This window comes from Lactuca serriola, chromosome 6 (assembly GCF_051521515.1).
Source record: "Lactuca serriola cultivar US96UC23 chromosome 6, Lser_US96UC23_V15, whole genome shotgun sequence".
In the NCBI taxonomy this organism is placed as follows: Eukaryota; Viridiplantae; Streptophyta; class Magnoliopsida; order Asterales; family Asteraceae; genus Lactuca; species Lactuca serriola.
Genome location: NC_136413.1, coordinates 192,289,030 through 192,300,206, shown reverse-complemented (window position 1 = coordinate 192,300,206; position 11,177 = coordinate 192,289,030). Strand labels below are relative to the sequence as shown.

The following is an 11,177-nucleotide window of genomic DNA, read 5'->3' as shown; positions in this document are numbered from 1 at the left end:
GAAACTTTGGAAATAGATCCTCCAAACAAATTTGCTTGACCAGTGTGCCAAAGCATTACTACTTTAGCAACAACTAGCAAATATGTCAGATCAATTAGGGTCACGTCGTTTTCAGTCATATAGTAGTCCTTAACAAACTGACTATATACCTCACTAAGCGATTGAAGAACCAAGTCAACGACTAGCTTCTTTGGGAAACCGACACCCAACATTCCCAATCTGTCAATGTGCGACTTCATCCTGAGGATGTGTTCACATATAGACTTTCCATCTTGGTGTTTGCATGCCAATATGGCTCGAGTAACCTTGAACTTTTCAAGTTGATGAAGACCTGGGTCAGGGAGAATCACTGGAAGAGGTGGAGGAAGAGAAGTATGATTTCTAGATCCACCAATGCATGAAGAAGGGAATGATATATCACCTTGATTGACACGTGGAAGATCATCTTCCAATGGAAAGCTTTTTCCAGAAGGATGAGGAAGACCATAGTTGTCTGAACTCGACATCTATAAAAGGGGAAAATTCAAGTTAATTGATTTAAGTCCTTAATATAACACACAAATGAAATATTAAGGCTAGGACCCAACAAAATAAGTTAAAATTCAAAAGAGGGATGCCATAATCCAATTGCAAATTATTTGAAGGTAGATAAATGATGATTTACCAATTCCACCACGAAAACGAAAGATTCAAGTATGAAAATATGTCATCTCTAATCTTTAAAAACTTGAAAGAACATATGAGTCTTCAAGATCAAGCTCCGATACCAATTGTAGGAACCCAGATTAAAACAATATGAGATGATAGTGCGAAAATTAAGAATAATAGATGAATCAATCTTAGATAAATAAGGAATCAATGAAATATTTTTGCATTCATATGATCATCAGATCTTGTTACAATGAAGAAACCTCACATGAAAAGGGTGAACTCTCACTTTCTCTGTCTATAGCAAAAAACAAAAATACTAAGTAAAAAGGAGGCCCTCTCTAAAAAATAACCTAAACTATTTATAGTCATAGGGATTAAAATCTAAAAAACACTAAAATTAATATGTTAAAAATAAAAATTCTTCTGTCAAACATTTTAATATCTAACAACAACCACTTGGATTTGAAATAATAATGTTATATGCTCAAATTATGGTTTCTAGGGTTTCCTGATCTAGTATAAATAGGGCCCTAGGGTCTCCTATTTTCAGCCATTTGTATCCTCAGAAGAATAGCCGAATTTTTGCCGCTCCTTCCTCTCTCCTCAATAATCTTCTACATCTAGGGTTTAGATACAAACCATTAGAGGCATCATTGATTTTTTTACAATAACAAACCAAATGTATGTAACCCTAATTTCTTGTTTATGACTTTGCTAGGGTTCATGTTTTTTTATTCATGGTATGTTGCCTTCAAAGTGTTAAGACATATATCATTATAGGTTGCATGTGCTATTATTAATTGGTAAGTGATTTTCCGCGTTGTATATGTAGGTATAACCTATAAATTCTATCAAGATGCCCATCTACAGCGAGGGTACAAAAGTTGGTTCCTCTTTTTGTTCTGTTACGAGAGCTAGGAGATGTTTATAACAGGGTTGTACGAAATACCTTGCTTATGTAGTCACTATTCAACAGGAGAATAACCGTTTGATCTCTGATGTATCGTTTGTGAGTTCCTCAATGTTTCTATGGAGGATCTACCTGGTGTGCCTCCTGAGAGGCATGTTGAGTTTAGGATTAATTTGGTCCCTGGAGCAGCCTCGATTGCTACGACGCCATATTGCCTCGCACCACCTGAGTTGTACGAGTTGTCCTCTCAGCTTTGGGAGTTGTTGGGCAAAGAGTTTATCGGACCGAGTAGTTCGCCATAGGGAGTGTCGGTTCTATTTGTTAAGATGAAATATGGGTAGGTTGAGGGCGGTCTAGTTGTGTGCCGCATGCCAAGATACGTTGGCAGTCCAGCTTTATTCTGAAAGCCATTGGGTCAATCCAACTTTATGTTGAAGCCCCAATGGGTTGTCCAACCTTGTGTTGTAGGCCTTGTATGTATGCATTGTATGTGTTTATTGTCGTGTGAGGTATTTTGAGGAACTTGTTAGACTTTAGTTTATAGTTGTGGACTTAAATTTTTGAGATACCTCTGAGTATCGAAGAAAAACGAAGACATGATTGTACATATAACAATTAGACGTGATTGTACATATAACAATTAGAGATAGTATATATCTAAGAATTGCATATTAGACTTTGATTTGGCATCTATGTGAAACAAATAACTTTCTTTTAATTTTGGTGTTTCTTGATTTGATTTCTCAATGGTTTTATTGTTTATGTTCCTTCTTAATCCGTGTGTTACATTTTTACTTTTTAGCATTATGTTTTGATCATACATATTGATAAGTGACATATCGGATTGTCGTGGTGGTTTTTAATCATCATCGTGAATTTGGTATACCATCATTGTAAATTGAATTATCATTTCTGGAATCAGTTATCTATCGCTAATCTCTTTCCCCAGTTCCAATTACTCATTCAATGAATATCTTTTATTGTATCCCTACCAATTTCAATTAAATTACTAATTAATAGCAAAGTTTCGTTGGTCTATTATAATCCTTCTTTGACGCAAAATTTTGATAAGTTTGATCAGATATCAAAGATTTCTATACATGCATGCAATTTTGCCAATCATTTCTCTTTTGGTCTACGTTTCAATTCTCAAAGAATTGTGTCCACTTTGCTTGTCGATCTTTAATAAAATTGTATAGTTTTAAAAATAGTTTAAGTTTGATTGTAAAAGGAATGTTTCCTTATCTAATAAATGCGATATAGTTTTAAGCATGTATGATATTTACAATGCAAAAATCTTAGAGATAAGAAAACGTTATAAATCTCCATTTTTCTTTAGAAATACGTAAGTTCATAAGTGGCAATTAATCAAAGTCAGTCGTAAATAGATAAAGAGCCGTAACACTACGACCACTTATCGGTTAGTCAGACATATATGATTGGTTGAATGTTGATATTTCGTGTATAAAACGACGCACATTATTATTTACTCTATAAGATGATTGGCGTGTTAAAATTGATCAACACCTGGACTCTTTCTTTGACGTCGACGTATCTAAATTTGATAAATGATTTAATTTTCGGACTGAATTTTCTCTTCGATGGCGATGGAATTCTTACAATGAGCAATAGCAGCTTGAATTGCAGCATGTAATTCTTCCATGGTGCTTTCACTTGTTGTACTCTTGGCGGGACTCACAGTCCCCGAGTTAAGAATGATTCCGCTGTTAGCCGGAGAAGTCCGCATAGACGCCGGCGCCGAGAACTGCCCTCTTCTCTTACCACCTCTATTCATATGCGGCAGTTTACTACTCTTGGAACTCAGTGAGTTTCCAGAAAATGAATATGACTGATGGTTAAAAGTCGTATTTGACCTCCTCGACTTTGGAAATGACAACAAAGGCTTTACCATTTTCATGTACCTCTTGATGAGCTGACCTAAATCTAACTTCAGCTTCTTGGTATTTTGATCTTCACCTCTTTCTCTCTCATCATCACTCCTTTTTTTCCATTTGGGTATGCTAAAGAGTGAAAAAGATTTGGACTTTGGTCGGTTTTGATTGCTAATGGCGACCTCAGGCTCTTCGAAATCGGAGAAGGCGGTTTGGTGGTGGCAGTGGAAGCTGGTGTTTCCGATAGGGTTGGTTTGGTCATATAAGAGGCTGCTGGGGAGGGTATAACTGTCCATTGAGTTTGTGGAGGAGCGAGGGGAGACAGGGAGAGGAGATAGGAGGTGAAGAGGAAGGAGATGGCCGTGGAAGAAGATATCATCCGCTGGAGATAAGTCAATAGCTGTCAATGGTGGATATGGTAGAAGAGAACTAGTAGTGTCGGTTTTATGGTTGTTATCGCTATCATAAGTATCAGAATTATGACGTTGAGTGAATATTGGTGGTGGGTTTGGGTGGAGAGAAACGGTAAAGGAGAATTCATGAGTAGGAGATGAAGAGACTGAGGAAGGTGATGCGGTGGCTGGTGGTGGTGAAGACGGTGGTGAACATGGATTTTGGCTAGTTTGGTGTAGTAGCATTGATTCTTGTTTATTAAAGTAAGTTTGCTCATCATCGGCGTTATCCATCATACAGACGATTTCTATTCTTACCCAATTCCTGACAACCAGTAACAGAAAATTGGATAACAAAAAGTTATGGAGCTCAGAAGAAGAGAGAGATAGAGAATGAGAACAACTAGAGTTAGGGGCAGGCTACTTTGAGTTGTTTGTCTTTATAATGACATATATTTACAAAATAAATAAATGAAATCAAATAAAGGAAAGGGTGTGGTGGTGAGAAGACCATGAATGTTAAACTATTTCTGTTCAGACGGTTTATAAGCATGTTAAAATTTAAATTAATGATCATTGATAAGGTGTATTTGTAGATTTCATTGTTTATAATCATGAAATTTGAATTTATAAATTTTTTTTTTTAGATCGGTGAGTTAGTATATGCGTAGTGGCAGGACCTCCTTGTTAGAAATAGTTGGAACTTGTAATTGAATTTATAATTTAGTTTTCAATTTCAGTGCTTATTTATCAATCCATTTAACCATACGATGATACGGTGATTTTAATAAGAATAGTTTATGACTTGTAATGATAAAAAAATACTAAATATTATAAATACGATTGGTCATTATGAAAGGATTCGAAATTTCGAATAAAGATCACAAAACAATTAGGAACGTAATAACCGCCCGACCATTTTAAACTGTGAATAATATAACATGGTTCATGTATTAAACTTTGAATACCATAAAAGATTATGTTATATTTACAATTTAATACAAATACCTGAACTATGTTTCAGTATTCACGGATTAATACTATGAAAGTATGAATCTAATACTATGATCGGTTCTCATGGTTACCAATCTTTTTTTATAGTTTCTAGTATTTAAATATGTCTTAATTATATAGTATAAGTACTTTTGTTGAGTACATAATAGGGTGTTTAAGAAAACCGCAAAACTGAAAAACCGAGCCGAACCGGCAGATCCGAAACCAAAAAAACCAAAACCGAAAAAAAAAAACGAAACTGAAAAAAACCGAAACCGAAAAAACCGGATATCAACGGGTCGGTTTGGTTTGGATACTTCGGTATCCACGGATAGCCGAACCGAACCGTTTTGTGTGTGTGTATATATATATATATATATATATATATATATATATATATATATATATATGAGTATGATCAAATGAGAATACTTAAAAGGTTGAGAACGCGAGAACAGATCACAACCTTGTAAATAATTAGATCTATGGCTATTATTAATTGGACCATTTATGAACATTTATAAAACTGATGTGCTAAATATGTAACTTTGAAATGGCAAGAATGGTATAATAGGAAATCTATATAATTTAATTAAATAGAAATTCCTATAATTTCTCTCTCTCTCTCTCTCTCTCTCTCTCTCTCTCTCTACTTAACTAGAAAACTCTAATCTAATTATTTTGAAAAAGCCAGCCGCACACCCCCACCTTCTTCACCACTGTTTGCGTTCATCGTCTTCCTCCATCCTCCATTTTCGACCATCGCAAATCCACCATCTTTGAGCACCATCTTCTACCTAGGGTTGTATCAATAAAATCGAATCCTCCTGCTCATCATCTCACGCCACAACCATCTTTGAGCACCATTAAAACATGTTCATCATCCTCATCATTTTGCACCACAACCTTAATCATCGTATGCAACGCCGATTGAAAACGACTATCAAAGATGTGATGAAGCCTAGAATTTTTAGGCTTTTGATTTTGGATTCACCGTCCCCCTTAAAGTTTAGTTTTTTTTATGGTTTCCTACAATCAAATTACGAACACCATTTGCTGCTATCAAACTAGATTACGAACACCAGGTTTGTTTATTGGGTCAAAAGACAAGACATATGAATTTGTTCATTGATCTATTCATCAATGAATTAGTAAAATTGGCTTTAGATGTTAAGCTCTTTTTTCACTAACATCTTATTTATTTATGAACAGTGAATATCATAGTCTGGCTTATTATATTACATTTTTTTTTTCACTCATGTCTTAATCATTTATAAATATTGGGTTTTTATGTTGATACAGATACAATAGCTTGAGCAGACAAAAATATACACATAGAAAGAATGCTATGGAAAATGGAAGTCGGGTGACACAAAAGATTAAGGCGGTCTGAGAAAAATCATCGCCAGACTACCACGCCTCTGTGACCCATCGGAGATCCACAACGAATCAATCTTTTTAACCGAGGAAGCCAAAGTCAATAGCATATTAGAAATTCTTTGTCTCTTAATAGTGTTTTCTATTCATTTATGACTAAATGTGTATTCATTAGTGATTAAATATGTATTTAAATGTATTCATAAGATTTAATGTATATTTGTTATTGATTGAAGCAATACATATTTAGATGTTTTCATTTATGGTGATGTTTCTTTAATTGTGTTTTATTCATTTATGAGTATAAATTAATTCATCTTTGCATTCAAGATTATTATCGGCTTCATATATGACTACAAATATATATTTATTCATGCATGATTACTAATATTCGGATAAAATGATTAATGCGTTAGTATTTGTGATGTAGTTGGTAAAAAAAACTTAAAGCAAAAAAAAAATAGCGTTATTTTTAAATTATGCTAAAAACGTTTTAAAATCATTTTATTGATTTTGTTAATTAAAAATAGATTATATAAGTTCCTAATATTTGGGTAAAATATCTATTAATCATATTAAATATCATGATTTTAGTAATTAATTAATTACTCATAAATTATCCATAATTAATTATTTTGTAAAATTCATTTTATGTCCTTATATGATGATTGTTTCACAATTGTTCTTGCGTTCTCAACCTTTTAGATGTTCTCATTTGATTATTTCCTTTTATATATATATATATATATATATATATATATATATATATATATATATATATATATTATTCATTTCCATTGAAGTGTTAGTCATATCACAAACAAAAATCATGATTGACAATTCTATATTATGTTTTCTTATATTTTTATTTTTATATTTATTATACCAGTTATAATGTATGTTATTTGAACTTTATTATGTTTTTATAACTTTTGGACTTACTATTTTTTAGAAAGAAATCATTGGAATGGAGTTTGTAATTTAATTATATTTTATTTTTTAAATTTAGCAGGTACCCATGAACCGAACTGTGGTTACCCGCCTTTATACGGTTCGGTTCAGTTCGGTTTTTTTGTCAATTCGGTTCGGTTTCGGTTAGTTCACATGAGGTACCCGTCCCGTGGTGACGGTTCAAATTTTTATTACTATCTAAACTGACCTATCCCGTTAACACCCCTAGTACATAGACAATAAGAAAAAAAAACAAACATTTATCACGTGGTTGCAAAGTGATATAATGGATTATAGATTTAACATGCCAAACACTTTTGTGTGACAACCCTCAGTGTCATTGCAATCACTTGCAACCACAACATCCGAAAACAAAATGCATTAGTATAAGACATCACTTTATTCGAGATAACACTTAAAAAGTAAATTTTCATGTATTCACATTAATAGGAATCTTGGAGATCTATTTACAAAAGCTCTGATTGAAACAAAGTTCGACCATTTACTAAGAAAGATATATATGATTCGTATACCAAAGCAAATTAGTAAATTATTTGAATTTACTAAGAAAGATATACTATGATTGCTATACCAAAACAAATTAATTTGAATTTCTCACAGCTTAGACACATTATTATGTCTTTACATTATGATGTGCCTCATGATTCTTTTTTATGGTTAGGAATAGTGCGTCTTCTCTCTTGACCTATTGACTAGAATATTGAACCTGAGAAGCACATAGAACGTAAGTCGTTCACCGGGAGGTTTTCCCGAAAGAACACTCTGATGATAACGTTCGTAGATATGGTGTAAATCGAAAAATGAATTATGAGTGTGTACCTGTACAATTTCTCTACTCGTTTTATATATCTCTTTCCTTGGAAATTGTGGATGTGGGCTTACCAAGCAGGTTTCAGTCCCATCGTATTAAATGTTCATGGGACCAAAGGTACAAAAGTGTGTACTTATGTAGTGTCATTAGTCATTTATGTTAGACCTTAAGTATCGTTAAGACCTTAGACTTCATTATAACATGTATGTTGTTAATATCAATGTAAAGCTACTTCAATCTCGTCGATCATTCTTTCATTGTGTGAATTCGTCATTTGTCCTTTGGTGATTCGGTCATTTCTCATTCGGTCATTCGATTTTGCTTTAGTGTATCGAATCAACTAGACTAGTTCTGTCGTTCGGGCTTATTCCTTATGGTTCGGATATACCAATATGTAGCTGAAACTTCTTTTGATGAGGGTGTATGTGCAATCGGGCATATACCCTACTACATTTCAACAAAACGGAATTTTGTATACAAAAGTATCCATCATATGTATGTAAATGCGTTTAGCGAATTAACAACAAACTTTTTCTAATCTATCATACATCCGGTACATATTGTTTCCTCTACAAACTTAATAGAAATAGTGTTGAATAACATGATTTTTCTTACCAAACTTAAAGTTGTGTTGTTTTTTTATGCATTTATATGATTTGTTTAAGGGGTTACATGTAACATTGATGGGTTAAAGATATTGGTATATAAATTGGGTAAGTTTTGTACATATTGTGTTTCTATAAGGTTTGCCTGTTAAATTTGGTGTGATGCCTCGCAGGTCTGTCGATCTAAGGATAGTATGTGGGTTGTTCAGGTTGTTCAAGTTGGATACCACTTAATGAAGAGTTCGTCTATGGAGCATATTAGATCACACATATACATTCTCAAATATATATTGTTCTCTCTCGTTTTGGGTTTCCACTGTAATTCGGGTTTCTATACAGTTACTTATAAATCATCTATTCTTGATAATTACTATGTTGAGTATAGATATATGTGAGAGTAAAGTACTTTTTGTGTAGTGTGATTTGATTATAAATGTAAGTCCCCAAATCTGGAACCAACTAGTGATCAAACACAAGAACAAGCTATGATCAATAAGAACAAGGAGTAGAAGCTAGAATTGATCCAAATTGCACACGTTCTATTAAGCCGTAAGCGTCTGGTACAATGGAACACACACACATACAACATACACTCTGCCAAGTCTGACACATATATATGGAACAGTGAACCGTAAACAGTCCACGGTCATAAACGGATTGCAGCCGCAAACACCAACTGAACCGAAAACCCCAGTTTTCGGTTCACCCCACCGTAAACACTATAAACAACCCAAACAAAGACAAGTAAGACCTGTACAGATAAATGCCTAGCCCAAACCAACAAAATATGACCTAACAGTCTCACCCTTGGTTTGAGGCATGCAAAAGTTTAGTCTTTTTCTATGACCAGCACGTTAGACCTTCCCATCGCCCCTAGCAACATCTTTTTCTATATAATCTCTGTGATCATGCTTGTAAATTCTTTTGCAGCAGTCTCAAAAATATCATGCTCGCAAACGATTTGATGATGAGCCGAAGTTTTTATACCTCGTTCACCAAATTGTAGCAAATCACTTTTATCAACTTTGCGAAAAACACCATCTGGGAATTTGATGAGAGCAGAGGCTGTGGCTTCATCAAAAACCCAGTATTCCATATTGCGCAATGATCCATCACAAAAATTCTTAACAATAGGAATCTGTTTCATCTGTTTTGTAGGGGGTCACATTACATTCTTGGTGCTCTTGTTGGTCTTAGGGTCAACAACACCTTTGGCTCTTTTCAGGAAGGATTCGACAGTCTTCATCCCATCAAATTTCCTCTTAACTTGATTCTCCAAGAAGTGTTTGAAATCAGTTCCACGAGGATCATTGGTTGGGTTGGGGAATTGAGCTTCAGAAAGCTCAGTGAGGTCCACCTTTGTCGAAGAAGAAAAATCATTCTTGTCCCTGTAGTACTCCACGTTACTGCTCTTTCGCTTCACCATCCAACAATTTAATCTTTCATGAAAACCTCACATAAAAATTCTGACAGATCACCATATTTATCTCTAAACCGCTTCTTTCCAAGATTAGTCATAGTCAGTTGGGGCTGGTCTCCACGAACATTTTGATCTGAGTTTTTCATGAAGAGCCATTTCCCCTTCTTTTGTGAAGATACCTGTCTCTGAGCGTGTTTGAGAGTAATTCTTGGATTGGCTTGAGCAGGTTCTGTCTGAAATCGGTCAACAACTGTTGTGGTTCTGACAGGAAGGGGATTAACAAAAGGATCTTGTTGACATGTATTGGAAGGGGCACTTTGAGAAGTCTCGACTGCACTTGGTTCTTCGACAGTTGTTTTGAATTTGTCACCAAATTCAGCTATCAGTTTGTTCTTCAGATCATAGTAACCAGCAGTCAAGGCTCCAATGTTGAGCTGTAGAGCAGAAATTTGTTTTGATTTTAGAGTATTTTCTTCTTCAAGCTCATAAAGTCTGATGTCGAGATTTCCAATCAAAACATCCTTCTTGATAATCTTCTGATTTAATATTCCAATCTCTGTTCTAAGTTCTGAAATCGTTGGGTCCGCTCCCCCCGAACTTCCTTCACCTATAGTTATCACTTTGCCTCAGGGTGAATGATCTGAATCTTGTTCGGCCAACAACCTGGCAAGCCTCTCGGAGGCAACATCATGGGCAGATTATGGTGGAGAGGAACCCCCAGGAGCTGAAGAGCTCCTGGCTTCATAAGAAGATCGAGAAACACTTGGACCTTCTTTCAAAACTTGAATTTCTTCATGGTTTGGTTGGGTCGGTGCAGCAATTGCAAAAGCTTGTTGGACAGGTAAAGCTTGTTCCCCGATCAGCACTCTCGGCCTTGGATCGACTCTTCTCCTTTTGATTTGAGGCTGGGAGGCTTGTGTCATAATAAGATCACTTTCAGATGACAAAGTAGTTGGAGTAACAACTGTAAGGGGAGGAATCCTTGTAGTTGTATCCATATTAGCTGAACTGTCGGCCATCTGATCAAAAGTTAGAGGCATCACCTTGAGAACACTACTAACTCCCTCAGTCTCCGTTATAGGTTGTACAACATCATGGACATCATCAAAGAACGCATGGAGTTCCTCATCACTTGGCATGAAATCATCATTCTA

At 34.9% G+C, this 11,177-nt stretch overlaps 1 protein-coding gene across 1 annotated transcript; it reads right to left on the bottom strand.

The window, feature by feature from the left end:
- Positions 1-2,946: 2,946 nt before the first annotated feature.
- Positions 2,947-4,275, bottom strand: LOC145057659 (BRI1 kinase inhibitor 1-like). The gene has a single exon (XM_079005529.1). The coding sequence runs from the start codon at positions 4,140-4,142 to the stop codon at positions 3,135-3,137; it is 1,008 nt and encodes a 335-aa protein (XP_078861655.1). The 5' UTR covers positions 4,143-4,275; the 3' UTR covers positions 2,947-3,134.
- Positions 4,276-11,177: the final 6,902 nt, after the last annotated feature.

Bases quoted from the DNA above. Each gene is read 5' to 3' on its own strand.
- LOC145057659 (XM_079005529.1), bottom strand. From the start codon at position 4,142: ATGATGGATAACGCCGATGATGAGCAAACTTACTTTAATAAACAAGAA.